The sequence below is a fragment of the Amphiura filiformis genome, chromosome 10 (genome assembly GCF_039555335.1).
Source record: "Amphiura filiformis chromosome 10, Afil_fr2py, whole genome shotgun sequence".
Classification (NCBI taxonomy): domain Eukaryota; kingdom Metazoa; phylum Echinodermata; class Ophiuroidea; order Amphilepidida; family Amphiuridae; genus Amphiura; species Amphiura filiformis.
Window position 1 is genome coordinate 20,279,387 of NC_092637.1, and position 16,985 is coordinate 20,296,371.

At 38.2% G+C, this 16,985-nt stretch overlaps 2 protein-coding genes across 3 annotated transcripts in view; both read left to right on the forward strand.

The window, feature by feature from the left end:
- LOC140161720 (uncharacterized sodium-dependent transporter YhdH-like) overlaps positions 1-4,317 on the forward strand; it is a 70,587-nt gene extending 66,270 nt beyond the window's left edge. Inside the window, exon 13 of the mRNA XM_072185019.1 lies at positions 3,638-4,317. Within this exon, the coding sequence (XP_072041120.1) occupies positions 3,638-4,317 (680 nt within the window). The remainder of the gene's footprint in view (positions 1-3,637) is intronic.
- LOC140162628 (dolichyl-diphosphooligosaccharide--protein glycosyltransferase subunit STT3A) overlaps positions 1,216-16,985 on the forward strand; it is a 31,039-nt gene continuing 15,269 nt past the window's right edge. The window contains exons 1-9 of one of the 2 annotated variants that reach the window (XM_072185901.1): positions 1,216-1,311; positions 5,911-6,031; positions 7,018-7,200; positions 8,262-8,407; positions 9,080-9,277; positions 9,932-10,123; positions 11,192-11,348; positions 13,920-14,072; positions 15,351-15,433. In XM_072185901.1, coding sequence (XP_072042002.1) covers positions 5,923-6,031; positions 7,018-7,200; positions 8,262-8,407; positions 9,080-9,277; positions 9,932-10,123; positions 11,192-11,348; positions 13,920-14,072; positions 15,351-15,433 — 1,221 coding nt within the window. In that variant the 5' untranslated portion in view covers positions 1,216-1,311; positions 5,911-5,922. The remainder of the gene's footprint in view (positions 1,312-5,910; positions 6,032-7,017; positions 7,201-8,261; positions 8,408-9,079; positions 9,278-9,931; positions 10,124-11,191; positions 11,349-13,919; positions 14,073-15,350; positions 15,434-16,985) is intronic. The other variant, XM_072185902.1, reaches the window with a different exon arrangement.

Sequence of the window (16,985 nt, forward strand, 5' to 3'; positions counted from 1 at the left end):
GGTAGTCAAAATTAAGGGGTCAATTTGAAATAACCCTGGATGGGTCAAATTTTACAACCATAGGGGTCATTTTCAGTCGTTGACATCATATAAAAAAAAAACCCTAAAAGGGTCATATTTAAATGACCCCAAATATAGGCTTAGTCATTTTTGACCCACGTTCCGGGGTCATTTTCAAACCGGGACCCCTGAATGTAGTCATTTCAACTACGTTAGGGGTAATTTTCTAATTATGACCCCCGGATATAATCATTTTTTGACACTAATAGGGTTATTTTTCAACTGACTCTATTCATTTTTTGACCCTAAATGTAGTCATTTTTAACTACAATTTGGGTCAATCTTTTGACTTCATGTACCGGGTCAAAAATGACTTCAATTGGTTCGGTGCATAGTTGACCCTGCAAAATGACTACTTTCAAGGGTCATTTTGGCTCTTCAACAATTCACATCATACGGAAGTCGGCGGAAGACTCAGGCTAGTCTGCGCTTGTAAAACCCTACGAATGAGGACTTTTTTGTGTGTTTTTCCCCACTAGCTGGGGACTTCGCTCTAAATTAAGCAGGATGTCCCCAGTTGTAATACTTGGGTAGTCCCCCTATGGGTGAAGATGTCAAAAAATGAATTACTCCAACTGGGTACTTTTTAGGGGTAGGGTGAGGTCCCCGGTTGTAAGCCTACTAAACTTGAGAGCACACAGGTCCCCGATTGGTAGGAGTTTGGCACATAAAAGTCCCCAGTCGACACACAATTCATAAAAAAGTCCCCATGTCAAAAAAGTCCCCAGTCGACACACATTACAAGTAGATGTGTGTAGGCGGAGGGGGGGGGGGGTCATAAAAATGTTCGACCCAAGATAGGGGGCCCGCAATAGGGGGTCATAAAAATTGACTCTGGTCACCTACATATTTATGACCCCCGTCCGCCGAAGAAAATGACATCCAAGTTGCCAGATAATTGCCTGAGGTCGTTCCAAAGTACTTCTGAACACTCACTACAGAAAGAAAGAACTAAGAAAGGAAGAATTAAAAGGAAAAATTGAGTAAACAGTTACTATTTTCACTGAAAACTCAGTTTTTAGGCTTTTTTTTTTGGTTAAAATCTTGTCATGTTTGAGCTTGTTTGGCTTGCCATAATGTGTGCGTACTCTTCAACAATTCACATACGGATCGAAGTAGGCGGAAGACTCAGGCTAGTTTTATGACCTGAAATAACCTTTGACCATTCGTCCATTTCCAAGCGAAGTTTGTCCACGTTGACGAAGTGGGCCTGTTTCTTGAAGCATTTTAAAGGGCAAATAACTGCTTAAAGTAAGTACCCAGAAATATCTTGATATGATTTGAGTATTTGTATTAAGTTTATTTGTTGTGTTATTAATGTGCGGGATGTGTCACGTAAAAGAGATAGATTTTAAGCTTAAATGTTTTTGGTACGGTACGGTAAACTGACGTGGCACTGCATGCTGCATGCAGTACACATACGTGTGCATGTACAATTGAATGAATGTCAACCACCTGAGCTGAGAGCTATAAGGTTGAAATTCTGATTTGTCAAATTAAATTTTCGCATCAAGGCTAAGCATGTGTTTAACTATACAAATAAACCTTTCATTTTGTCGAACAAGCTGTCATTTCGTTCCAAAATGAATACAATTACAACTTGCAACAAAATTCCTGCCAATCCTGGCGATTGGTACTGGTGGCAGAGTGAAAAAGGCCAAGGCTCCAGACTCCAGACCCCAGCCCCCCAACTCAACACAAAAGTTGACAACCATGAGAGTTACCAAATCTTTCAAAGGCCCCCTTTTGCAATGATTTTTCATCAAATTTACCCCCCTTTTCCGTGCAAAATCGAGGACAAAATTTGGCCAAAAACAACCCCTTTTTTGTAGTTTTTAATGACCAGAATTTCAAACACCCCTTTTCAATGATTAGAAATTTCAAACACTAAATATGACATAAAATTTCTGGATTTTCTCAAGTAGGCCTACCCCTTTTATCCAAATTTCGCGGACAGTGCAAATTAAATACCCTAATTTTGCTGATTTCACTGTCAAATTTCACGGACAGTGCAAATTAAATACCCCCTATTTTGCCCATTTCGCGGTCCTTGCTACTGGTAAAAAATAACCCCTTTTCTGCGCAATTTGGTAACTCTCATGGTTGTCAACTTTGTGTTGAGTTGTGGGGCCGGGCTACAGACCAGTACTCCCAGACTCTTAAATTTGACATTAAAACAAAAGTAGAAGCACAGAGCATACCTTGAGAGGACACTTGGCTCATTTGCATGGCAGTCGGACTCTCCATTGTATTTGTTCATTTGTGTATGGAGAGCAATGGCGACCCTTCATTCTATTTGTTCATTTGTGTATGGAGAGCCATTCTTGGAGCCCATGGGACTCAGGCTAGGTCCTCAGGTAGAGTCAGACGCTGTATATAAACGCATATATTCTTAATTCCGCGTTTATTCAATGTTAGCATTAAATTTGTATTGCCCGGCAGTGCGCGCAATGGAAAAACCTGAATTTGTTACATAAAAAGAAATGAAAATTAAAAAAAGTCGGGTTCCACCTGAGTACATATTAAATGGGTGTAGAAATTGTTCTGAAAATATTAATTAATTTAGACAAACATACGGGATATAATGAACCTTTGACATGACACCATGATGACATGATTTTATTAGTCGTTTTATATCACCTATACCGTGTGTCATAATACCAATATTTTGTAATTTTATATACATGTAAGAACTAATATTTTGCATCATAAATGCATGAGTCCATATGTACAAACGAATACTAATCTTCAAGATATTAAGCTTTAGAAGACTTCAAAATAACATGTCACTAAGCAGGTCATAGGTGCTGGCCTTGTCCTATTGTACTTGTTCATTTGTGTATGGAGAGCTCACTGACCTGTATAGAGGTCAATGGGAGCTAGAGCTTCGTTACTGGGCACTATCGGTTTCAGGGCGTAGTTCATTGAAATCAACGGGCTGTTATTTGAAGTGCTTTTATGTTATTGCAAAGCGGATCGTGGCGAAAGCTAATAAATAATTCATACCAGGGTTTAATTGATCTGGGATGCGGACATTTCATTATTCGCAAAACCACCGGGATTCGATATAGGTTTGCGTTGTAAAATGAAAATGTGAATAAGAGTGTCATCCCCCTGGTAGAAGTTACCTGTAACCTTAAGGGGGTACTACACCCCTGGCCAATTTTGTGCCTATTTTTGCATTTTTCTCAAAAATTATAGCGCATTGGTGACAAGTAAGATATGTAAATAGGGGCAAGGACTACAACTACTGCACTGAAAATTCAGCAACTCAAGACAAGTAGTTATTGATTTATTGATCAAATATTGGTTTTCCCTCATTTTTGACTGTAACTCCACAACTGTTGTCTGTGCTGAAATAAAATTTCCAGTGCAGTAGTTGTAGTCCTTGCCCCTATAATATACATATCTTACTTGTCACCAATGTGCTATAATTTTTGAGAAAATGCAAAAATAGGCACAAAATTGGCCAGGGATGTAGTAGGGGAGATTGGGTTAGTTGAAACATTTTTCACAAAATCCTCTTTTTAACGCAAACCGATTACTTTCAAGAAACACTAACCATATCACTATGAAGTTGATAGGGAATCTGCCCTGACAGAATCAAGCAAATCCAGTTCCAACCGTGTACCCTTGGTTCTTACATACCATCCTCACACCATTCCCATTCGTAATATCATAAGACGACAATTCAAGATCCTGCAAGAAAGTGAGGACACGTGTGACATATTTGATGAGCCTCCAGTTACAGCCTTCAAGAAAGATCGTAATATATCAGATCATCTAGTGCGTGCTTCACATCCGCTGCCTCCAGTTTCCGATGAACCTGGTACATTCAGTTGTAAACGGAAACGATGTAACACATGCCCCTATGTATCGTTAGATCTTACACACATCGAGGGACCCCATGGCACGTTTGACATCACAAGCCATTTCACATGTGTCACCACCAACGTAGTTTACGTTATCATGTGCACGAGATGCAAGAAACTTTATATCGGTGAAACATGCCGTCGTCTTGCTGACAGATTTACGGAACATCTAAGATCAATCAGAATCAATCTTGACGGCTTCCCAGTAGCACGGCATTTCAACCATCCATCTATGTGCACCATTGCTGACATCAAAGTTGGCGGCGTCATTGCATCTAGAGGCTCCAATCAAGATCGTCTTGCTGCTGAGAACCGTCTCATCTTTAAGCTGGGAACGCTACAGCCACAAGGACTTAATACCAAATTTGAAATGTTTAATTTATAATTTATTTTGTCAGTTTATATATTTTTTTATTTAACTCAGCATCTATCCCAGCAAACTTATCTCCAGCGTGTTGATTTAACTTTTGCGTCTTTACGCTCCACGCGTTAGTTTTTGTGTCGTGCAGCATTACGCATCCGCGTTTATTTGGTCTACTTAACAACGTACGCGATATATTGTTTTGTTTTGTTTCGTTTCAAATATTTGGCATCACTTGATAAAGGACCATTGGTCCGAAACGTCGTGTGTTTATATTAAACCATTGTGTGTTTTATACAACAAACTGGTACTGTTTTTACTTATTATCTACGACTCTACAATTTCAATACAGTACTACGCAGAACTTACGACTCACTATAAACATATACATACATGCTACAAATACAGCCTTAAACTTTATTGGACCTGCTTATGATTATTCATATAATTCAATTTGAAAATATAAAAGTGTTTCAACTAACCCCACCCCTGGGGTAAGTTGAAACATAGGGTGAGAAGTTGAAACACGGCTTGTAAAAACTTCAAAATAATTATTATTGTGTTGTTAGGGTTATACTTCCCTTGAAGGCACCCTTTAACATACAATCAGTGTGAAAAAATGAATAAATAAATATGTGGGAGTCTTGGTAAATACTTTGGACACAAGGTGACGAGTGTCACCATGGACCAAAATATGAGAAGCCTAAAATATTATAAAATGTACTTTCTGTGTGCACTTTTTGCTTGTATTATTTCTTTTTAACCATATTAAAGCAATATTGAAGAAATGGTAAACATGTTAAAAATTTTTAAAAGTCAAATTTTAACCATATTTTTCTATCGATTTTCACGTGTCAACTAACCCCACCTCAAAAGTTTCAACTAACCCCGATGCCTATTTTTACATTTCAAAGTTCATTACACAAAATAAGAAATACAATAAAACTTTTATTTAACATTATTCTGGGGCTTAAGTATACTACTAGTGCTTATGATACTCAAAATATAATCTCCTGAATCTTCAAACAACATGGAGATAACGCATCTTTTCTGAGGGGTATAAAAATTAGTCAGTAAGTCAAAAAACAGATATTCCTTTCCCAAGCCAACACTGGTGGGGCATCAGTGCTGTTGCTAATTTGGTGGATGACCCTTACTAATACCTATTACTAGGTGCCAGTATTTTACCAAATTAATTTTTTGTGTCAAAAAAAAATACAATGTTTCAACTTACCCCGCGTTCCAACTAACCCCAATCTCCCCTACCCCCTTTGGTCTTTAACTTCTTAATTTTTAGTGATTTTTAAAAAAAAATTACGGCCTATTCAATATAGAGCATGGGCTACGTAGCTTTTCCTTTTTTTAATTATGTTTAGTTAACGTTTTTCGCAGCTGTCCCAAACATACAACAGTTGATATCTTCATGTAGCAATACTATTGAGGATCGAGCTTCTACTCAAATGAGTTAAAAAGCTGGAGCATCAAGTTTGTAAAAGGATGCCCAAAAGTGTAGCACGAGTTACCATGGAATTGCCCTACAGTACAATACTTACAATGTACAAGTAGTACCGCTACATTGATGTGATTTTTGATTTGATTGATGTTTGTTTCATGCAGCAGGGCGTGAAGATGAAGTCTACAAGCAACTACAAGATGCCTGCCTTCATGTCAAGGATGTCCTTTGAGAAGCAGGAGACCCTACTCAAACTCTTCATCCTGGTCTTCTGTATGGTTTTGTGTAAGTCAAATTTTAATGAGCTATTCCAGTTGAAATCTGTACACCCCTATACTCCTTTGCATTGGCCTAGACTCATCCCAATGGCATAGTCCAATAACCTCAATTATATTGATTACATAAGCAAAATTTGACCTCAAGTTGCAGAGTATGAGTTTTTGAACCTAAATCTTCAAAGGTATTGGGGTTTTTAAAAGGACTGTGCCCCTGATAGATGAGCATGTTGTGGATGCTAGTGATTCCAGTTCCATACACCCCCTATGGAAGACATGACCTTTTATCTTCCGAACAAGGAGTGTAAATTGTAAAATAGGGTTACGTGAATGGGATTCCGTTCGATATTTACACTCCCTGTGTGAGGGGTTACGGCCGATGATACTTGTATAAATAACCCATTTGCTCAAACTTGTGATTTTTCAAGTTTCTTCATTTCATATTACATGTAGGTTAGTCCCCTTTTTATCTGAAAATAAATCAGATGTTCTCCTTTTTAGAGAAAATCTTATGTCCTCCCAAATTCCCCTTCCCCCTGGCATCAATGTTGCTGATCCCTTAATGCGCAGAGTCAGAATTTTATTTCACAGTTTATCTTGTTCTTGCAGAATAAATTTGCAGGAATCATTTGATTCTTGCAAATCAACTTCTGTGTAAACTACAAAAGTTTGCAAGAATCTTTGCGAGAACCGATTCTTGCCGAAATTCTGACCCTGATGCGAGTAACACTCCAACGCAGGTTGATTTGGTAATCTGGGTTGATTTTTCATCTCGCTAGATTAAAATTAATCCAGTTGTTTATCACTCAGCCTACCTAGAATTGCAATAGGGAGGTTGAATAGAGGTGACTGGTACATAAACAATGCAGTAGGTTATTGTTAGAGTAGGTTGGGCAAATGAACCCCCTCCCCCAGCCCCCTGGGGTTCTATTTGCACACCGGTTGCCGTGAAATAGTTCCTGTTATCCATGAATTGTTTTGTTTATTTCCCTCCAGCCTTTGCCACACGTCTGTTTTCCGTGCTGCGATTTGAGAGCGTCATTCACGAGTTTGATCCATACTTCAATTACCGCACCACACGTTTCTTGGCGGAGGAGGGCTTCTACAGCTTCCACAACTGGTTTGATGATAGAGCTTGGTATCCATTAGGACGTATCATTGGCGGCACCATCTACCCAGGTAAGAATTTGTAGGGGTTAAATTTTGCCCAGGCCTATGAAATCATGGCGATCGAGATGGAAAGAAAAAGGAAGTTGTGAAAAAGAGAACAATCAAGTAATCAATCAATTAATCCGATGATTGGTTCATTATCAGGAGAAGGAAGTTGGGAAAAAGAGAACAATCAAGTAATCAATCAATTAATCCGATGATTGGTTCATTATCAGGAGAAGGAAGTTGGGAAAAAGAGAACAATCAAGTAATCAATCAATTAATCCGATGATTGGTTCATTATCAGGAGATGCGAGACATAAATGTGATGCGTGTACAGCCCACCAATTCCCGGGTACCCAAGTTCCTGCCTGTTCTTGGCCTCCGGTCCAAATTCACAGGTCAAAGTACCCAAAAACATAAATTTAAAAAAAAAAATTTCTTTTTACAATTTTTTTTTTTTTTTTTCCGGGTACCCGGATTCTCGCCCAAAAATTCAATCGGGTCACCAGAGTACATAATTACCAGTTAGTTGAGAGCCCTAGTAGAGGTTTTTTGAGGAAACGTGGACTTCTCTGAACACAAACCATAACATAAATATGCGATGAATAGCTGCTGATTCTTTGTAAAGAAAGGGATCGCTTCAACTGATTATATAACACAAAATATTGCTGTTGGACGTTTGTCTGAGCATGCCAGTGTTTTTGTGGGCAATTCTGTGAAAAGATTTTCCATTTCAGCATTGTAAATACATGTAGCAGAAATTTTTCAATATGGCATTTCCATACGAAATAATTAATTGTGGTGACCAGTGTTACTTTGTGCCGGAAAGCTTTTGGAGATCAGGTTCAGGGCTCATATTTGAGTTGCCAGCATGTTTCCGTGTAGTTGTAAAATTTACCCTACTAAAAACAGCACATAGAGTACTTATCTGTACTACAGTAATACATCATGTTAACAAATGTTCAGGAACTAGAAATGCTGGAGCAGTTGTAAACACTCTGCACTTTCAAACTCAGGTTAATTTTAACCTCTCTTAACTACATAGTCTTAAACCTGTTTAATCTTTGACCTTTTGTTCTCTTATCCAGGTTTGATGGTGACATCAGCAGTGATCTACAGAGTCCTAAACCTGTTTAATCTCACCATTGATGTCCGTAATGTCTGTGTGTTCTTAGCACCTCTCTTCTCCTCCCTGACTACCATTGTCACTTATCATCTTACCAAAGAACTTAAGGTTAGTAATAAATACTATTGCACCAAATCACCATTTCACCCCTGAGTAGAGAGAGGCAAGTAAGGTAAACCGCCTTGTACAAGAGCACAACACGATGACACCGCCGAGACTCGAACTCGCAATCCACCGATTGCAAGGCAGAGCCCGTACCACTGCAACACTGTGCCCTTGTTTAATATAAATGATAGATTCCGTCAAGGTTCCATTCTAGGTATCAATATCTCAAGGGTACATTAGAGTCCGAAATTCTCCGTTTTGTAAATGTTAAATTCTGTGTTGTTTTCCGTTTTCAAAAAATAACCATGAAAATTTACCCATTCTAGGGAAATCCATCTTAAAAATATGTTTCAATCTAGAAACACTGAATGATGTGCATGTTAATCTCGTGAAATCGGCGATGTATAGCCAAAAAAAGGTGATGTATATGACCCCTAACGGCAAGTAATGATAAATTTGAAGTAAATTTCAGTGAATCATTTAATCGGTTATGCATTGATTCTGGGGAATGTACATTAGAATTAGACTCAAATAAGCTTAAATTTTGCCTGTTGTTGCAAAAGTCCATTTTCTGTTTTCTACTTGGAATTCCTCGAAATTTCTTTGCTTTCCATAATACGGAGAACTTCGGGATCTAGGGTACATATATTAATTTGGTTACTTTTTTAATTACAGGACACTGGAGCAGGTCTAGTGGCTGCTGCCATGATCTCCATCGTACCAGGTTACATCTCCCGTTCAGTGGCTGGATCATACGATAACGAGGGGATTGCTATCTTCTGTATGCTCCTCACGTACACACTGTGGATCAAATCTGTCAAGACCGGGTCTGTATTCTGGGCTGCCCTGTGCGCATTGGCATACTTTTACATGGTAAGTTGTTGAAAATTTTAAGCAACACATAAGAAACAGTGGATCCATGTTGCCTATTAGTATTAAAGGCCCATACCGGGATCACAATTATATAGACCTTGCATCTTCAAAGCTTTGGCATTCCATATAGTTTAACCCTAACTGAACCAGATCTCACTAAATCTCACTTTTAAAACCACTGCACGTGCATGCATCCCACGTGACTTGGATGACGCAATCAGTCTAAGTCATATATAGCCAGGGAATCGCTGCCCGGGGCAGCGTAACCTCTGTGGCTACAGGTCGGTGATCTTCTGCGTGGCATGCAAGGGTCCGAGGTTCGAATCCTGGGGTACCAAGTGACTTCTTTCTTCATCTTGTCTCCTTTTTCTTTTCTTCTTTCCCTTCCGATAGCAAATAAACCTTGTGTTCAGTTAGGGTTAATTCCAAATTTGATATATATGTTTATGTATAGCAATATCATGTCAAACTATACAGCTTCGATGTTCATCCCTTGGACTTTACTTTTCCTGTGTATTTCTGTGGTATTTCCCACCTGACTGGGAAATACCAAGTGTTTCCCTGTAAATTGCCACCCCTGACCACTAAAGTATCAAACCAACAGATTTTACCAATGCAATTCACATTTTGTGTGTCCTTTCCGATCTACTTCAGGTATCATCATGGGGAGGTTACGTATTCCTGATCAACTTGATTCCAATGCATGTCCTGGCTCTCATGGTCACTGGCAGATTCAGTCATCGTATCTATGTCGTCTACACCACCGTCTATTGTTTGGGCACAATCCTCTCCATGCAGATCTCATTTGTAGGATTCCAACCTGTCCAATCAAGTGAACACATGGCTGTAAGTATGCAATCTGCATTCAGTATTTACATGATATACGTACCACAAGGTTCCATTCTGGGTCCAATCTGGGTCTGGGTACAATCCTCTCCATGCAGATCTCATTTGTAGGATTCCAACTTGTGCAATCAAGTGAACACATTTGCTGTAAGTATGCAATCTCCAAAAGTATTTACATGGTATACCCTCCACAAGGTTCCATTCTGGGCCCAGTTGCAGAATCTTATGTCTCTGGGGACAGTTCAAATGATGGGAAATTCTTGTATGTCCTCCCAAATTACCCCTCCCCTGACCTCAATGTTGATTGATCCCTTAATGCGAAAGTAACACTCCAACCCAGGTTGATTTGGTAATCTGGGTTGATTTTTCATCTCGCTAGATAGAATTAATCCAGTTGTTTATCACTCAGCCTACCTAGAATTGCAATAGGGAGGTTGAATAGAGGTGACTGGTACATAAACGATGCAGTAGCTTATTAGGGTAGGTTGAGCAGATGAAAGTCTCCCGATTGCTTTTACTTCTAATGAGTAGGCCAGCTTGATCTATCGCACTTGACCAAAACTGCAGTGTGCATTTTCTTTTTGGTCCGTTTAATAAACAATAAAATTAAACCTGATGATGGACCAAAACAGTGCAAATGATTTGCTGCAATTTAGACCTACAATTTTACTACATCATCAAACCACTGTCTGCCGAAATTGATTCCAGAGAACAATATATCAGACATGATTCGAACAGGTGATTCAATTGTAATTCTCAATTGTTACTACCGCTCTAGTTGACTTTTTCTGGTTTCTTAATTCAAGTTGCAAAATTTGATTTATTTGTGGCACTATTTGTGGATCAGTTTCCGAAAATACTAAGGAAGTACAGGTGATATGCATTCACTTTACAGTGTCAGTCATGAGTCATAACATGAACTTTATAATTGAGCAATGTTGACCTCAAATCCGAGAACAGTAGTTTTAGTACACAATAATCACTTTTTTCCTCGCCGTCTTAGGAGAGTTTGGTCTGTCGGATCTGTTAGTTGAGTTATTCATGTTTTGTCTTTTCTTTTTCTTACAGGCCCTGGGTGTATTTGGTCTCTGTCAGATCTATGCATTTGTCGAGTACGTCAAATCACGCCTCAGCCAGCAATACTTTGACGTCCTATCCCGCGCTGCTCTCCTTCTCATTGGTGCTGTAGTGACCATAGTGGGTGCTATTCTTTCAGCTACAGGCAGTATCCTTTATATTTAAATGAGATAACAATGTTGCTTTTTTCAGTTAAAGATAATTATGGTATTAGTAATGTCAGTTAGAGATAAAATAATGTAACATTTGGAGAAAAAATATAGGCAAGTAAGCATGAGCACATCACAAAATTGGAAGGAATTTGAAATTTCAAAAAATGTTGCAACCGTTATCTCTTGCCTTGTATATATGCCTTTTTGGTAAATCCCATAAAGCATTTACATTTGGACCCCTACATACATCTATCACATGGATGTGCACATCATTTATAGCTAACATCATTACCGTACATTTCGCCGTCGTGAAGTGCACTGTAACAACAGCCCTCGAATTAAGGATCTGAAGGGGCACGGCAACTTTTTAGGGCAAGTTGAGAATTGCCTTGGATTTTCACTGAAAAGGCAAGGCAGCACGGCAGTTTGTAATATTCAAGAGGGCATCGTGGCAACTGTTGAAAATTTGAGAAGGGCACCAAGGCAGTTTCTCAAAAGTGAAGAAAACACACACAAACATAGATAGATAGATGATTTTATAATGAAGGGGCAGGGATGGGGCACCGACGGCAACTTCATTAGAGGGCACGGCAAGTGACTGCCTTGGGTAAAGGACATATTTTGAGGGCATTACGGCAGTGGGGATGGGCACCCACGGCAAAATGCCATGGGTGCCGTGGGTTAATTTGAGGGCAAAAGCTCTTTGGATTTACCGAAAAAGGTTAATTGGTGGTGGCATTTTGTTAACATGGTGTCATAATAATCCAGGGATGGACTTAAATGCAAGCCTGACAGCCACATGCTGGTAACGATAACTTGTTACTCCAACGGAATGGGTTTCAATTTAGTAGGTCTTGTTAGGCTGTTTGCTTATCTGCTTTCCTGTCGGGAACCTGGAATTCCTTCTATATTGATTTTCAGATCACTTGATGCGAGTAACACTCCAACCCAGTTTGATTTGGTAATCTGGATTGATTTTTCATCTCGCTAGAGTAATATCCTCCAGTTGTTTATCACTCAGCCTACTTAGAATTGCAATAGGGAGGCTGAACAGAGGCGACTGGTACATAAACTGTGCCGAAGTCATATGGATAAAAATGATCATACCACCAAGAATATAGGTAGCATAATTCGACCCATTCAACGCACAGTAGGAAATTTTGAAAATTGAATTGTTACCATTGTATCATTGCTAACTTGTTCAGTACCTAAGGTCAGGCCTGTTAGTCAGTAGCTCCGAAATTTGCAAAAGTATACAAAAAGTCCAAAAAATTAAGAATTTGCGAGCGTAGCTAGCCAAAATTTTTTTAAAGCTTTTTTGGTCAAAAAGGTCTAAATTTGGGGAAGAAAGTCCACTTTTCACAGAATTGGCCCCCCCCCTCGGAAAAAAGTCCACTTTTTCAAAATCAGCACCACCCCCACAAAAAAAATCCTGGCGACGGGCCTGCCTAAGGTTAACTGGTGTTGAAATCCTATGGTTTCAAAGTTACTTCAAATGGTTACTTGCTCAACTGGCTTGTGCCAAGAACATACCGTATTGTTTGTAATAAACGCTCCCCCTCTAATAAACGCCCCCCTCCAATTTTTCTGTGAAAAATTGACAAAAATGCGAACATTTCCATGACATATCGTGTAGGTAAGCTTAAAACTTGCATCAGTCATGTCAGTCACGATCGCTAAATTGAATGGACAAAACCTATTATGACTCAATTCCCATCCATTTCACTGCCTAATTATGGTAGAATTTCACTAATATCATGCACTTACAGGTGTAATTTTGTTGTATTCCCCAAGAAAATATCATTTTCCGTGGGCGCCGCCATCATGTATAGTGTGAATCCCTCCTTTTAATAGGAGCACCACCTGGAAATTGAACATGATTTTTATGCTTTTTTCACTGACAATTCACTTCAATAAACTGGAAAAATGCACTGCCCAGGCGTTTATTACAAACAATACGGTAAATACCGTTTTGTCTGTAATAAACGCCCCAGGGGCATTGCATTTTTCCAAAAGAGGAGCATAAATTTATTAGAAATGAATTTTCAGTGAAAAAACTTAAAAATTGGGTTCAATTTCCCGATGGTGCTCCTGTTGAAAGGAGGGATTTACGACTATATTATTCATGTAGAAAAAGACATTTCTGTGGTAAACATACCAAAATTACACCCGTAAGTACATGGAATTAGTTAAATTCTACCGTAATTAGGCAATGAAATGGATGGAAGTTTGAGTCATAAACAGGCTTTGTCCATGCAATTTAGTGATTGTTACTGACATGACTGATGTAAATTTTTAGCTTACCCACACGATATGGCATGGAAATGTCAATTTTTCATTAAAAAATTGGGAGAAATTGGAGGGGGGCATTTCTTAGAGGGGGGCATTTACAGATAATATGGTAGGCATAATTGGTGTTTACCCTGCACATCATATGTGTCAGAGTTTGGGTAGAGTGGGGTATTCCCGATTCAGTCCAAATAATGTTGAGGTACACCTCTTACAAACCAAGATTATGTAGTTCTCTCTATCTTTGCCAAAGCTTCCTTAACCCAACCACCTTGTAGAAATTGCACCATGGACTGGACGTTTCTACTCACTCCTGGATCCTTCCTACGCCAAGAACAACATCCCAATCATCGCTTCCGTCTCAGAACATCAGCCTACTACATGGAGTTCCTTCTATTTTGATTTGCAGATGCATGTCTTTATGTTCCCAGGTAAGAGCATTTGTCTTGAAATTTGTCTTGTTGTCCTGTCCTGTCTTGTCTTGTGTTGTCTTGATATATAGGCCTACTGCCTAACACCCTATTTTAGATGTCAAACAAGCAGGTTGTGGTGTGTGCATTAATGAAATTTATATAGAGGTGAATTGGCAAAATAGAACTTTGACAACATCGAATCAATGTATGTAGAATTCCTTGAAATACAGGTGTTTTCTAGTTAGAGAATAAAGGTAAATTGTTTTTAGCTGCTGGAGTGCATCTATCATCTCATATAAACATGGGCGACATCATTATTTTAAGTAAAACAATGAGGCGAAGCCGAGTTGTTTTACGCTAAAAATAATGATGTTGCGTTATATGAGACGATAGATGCACGACAGCGCTAAAAATAATACTCTTTATTCTCATTCTTAAACACTTCAATTCAAATGAATATTTTAATCATTAGCATACCAAATTTTAATCAAATTAAATCCTACATTTTACAAGGAATTACCTGGGGCTGAGAATCGATCAGCCCCGTCGTTGCTCTGCGCCTCCGATTGGTTCAAATAGCGCGTACGAGTATTGCGTCGACACACACACGCTAAGGTGGGTGATATTGTGTCATATCACACGGGTAAGAACCAATAAGATTGCAAGAACATTCTCAAGTGTTTAAGAATAGATGGTATTGGGGCTAGTTTGAGTTTGTTTCCTTACTTGCAAGGATAAATATCCAAATTGAAACTCGGAAACACACAGGTATGAGTACTGGCTTAAGAGTACACAATATACAAGAAATAAAATAAAAAATACTTGCATAAAATTGAACAAATGCAAGCATAGAATACATGTTTAGGGGGTACTACACACCCTGTGGTAAATTTGTGACGAAAGTTATGTATATTATTGGGGCAAGGAATCCAATTACTACACTGAAATTTCCGTGACTCAAGGTTCAGTATATATGATAGGAAATGAGGTACATTCTAGCGGTAACTTATTTCTTATCATAAATAACGAACCGCTTGTCTTGGGTCACTGAAATTCCAGTGTAGTAATTGGATTTCTTGCCCCTATAATATACATAACTTTTGTTACCACTGTGTTATTAGTTTTTGATAAAAATGCAAAAATAGACACAAATTTATCGAGGGGTGTAGTACCCCTTAAAAGCACACAATAATCTATATCAGACTTGTATTCATTGAAATCTGTATGAGTCTGATGTATGAGTAGTTATAAATGCAACACAGTTAAATCATATTCGTATTGAATTTGTTTCTTCAGTTGGTATGTACTACTGCTTCTCCAAGCTGACCGATGCCAACATCTTCATCATCCTCTATGGTGTTACTAGTCTTTATTTCTCCGTAAGTATTCCTCACAATAACGGCCAATGTTGATTTATAGTTCTACAAATAACAGTCCAACTTCCCTAATCCGGACCTCTTTTTTACACATTTCTCTATTATACATACGGCCTTCATAGAAAATTAGCAAAACATTGATACGTTATCCATAACCAGGGACCAATCTGTATTTTCATAATTATACTGAGACGGCATGGGAAATAAACGATTTTTCAAATAAAGAAATGTGTTCCTTGTATGCTGAAAAATTCTACTTTCATTTCAGGGGGAATCATACCCTGATTTTCATCAGTACCCCTCTTCTTTTTTTTCTTGCAAATTTATGAACTACATAAATATGTTCATCATCTCATGTCCTAAACTTATAAAATATCTCTACCTACAAAGTGATTTTAAACCATTTTAGAAAATCATTTTAGCCCTATATATTTGTTTGTTTACTGTCATAACAAACCATAATTTATTCTATTGAACATGTCCAAGTAGAATACATGAATAGAATACATTAAATCCTATCTATAGAAATGTACTCACTGATTATAACACTGAATAAATTAAATAGGCCTAATCTCTTCCACATAGACAATTTAATACTACACCATGTATGTATCTTCCATAATGTGTTGTTAGGAAAAGAGATTAAAAAAGGCTATAAGGTCATCAAAGGTCAGGTTATAGGTCAATTGGTTCAGGTCAAATTCAGGCATCAATTCTGAATACATGTGATAGTCTGTGATATCATACATGTCATAATGAGGCATCAATTTTAATATTTTGTCTGTTACTGGATATATAATGGAAATGTGTGAGGTGGATATACTAAAATACCTTGGGATGTAAATGGTGAGTACAATTTAGATTGCCTAGTTGAGATGGATTGGGCAAATAAATATAAAATAGTTACCAAAATCACAAAAATGAAGCTTACGGAAAACTACCTAATATGGTGGTAGGTGACAAAAATACAATCTTTTTCAACATTGCTGTAGTGTGGTTGTGATAACCTGTTACCTATGGCTTAATTAAGTTTCAGTGAAATAGTGTCGCAAGTTCAAAATACAAAATATAGCTCAACATTGAAAATAGAAGCATTTTAACCGGTTCGTTTTTTGATAGTTGTGGAGCACCAAGTTCATGAAGTCATAAAAGAAATCAGGGACCACTTATTCCCATTTTACATATCAACATTATTTCCCTAATGTGTTAGCAACACATATCCAAAATTTTAACGAAATCCGTTGATAGTAAGCTTTCCAAAATGAAGTGAATTTAAAACATCAGTGATGTACCACTTTTTGGCTTATACCATTAGAAGCATGTACGCGTCATTGATACTGATGCCACCAATTGAACGAGAAGATTTGCCCCTTCATTTTGCATACCACTTTGTCCAATTTCTTTTTCTCATTTCTTCACAAAATGCAAAAAAATGCAAAAAAAATGCAATGGGTGTAGTACCCCCTTAAAATGTCATGTTCACAATTTTTTACCTGGGTATATAACATTTTCTATTTCCCCATTCCGCCTCCCCTGGCATGAATATTGATATATC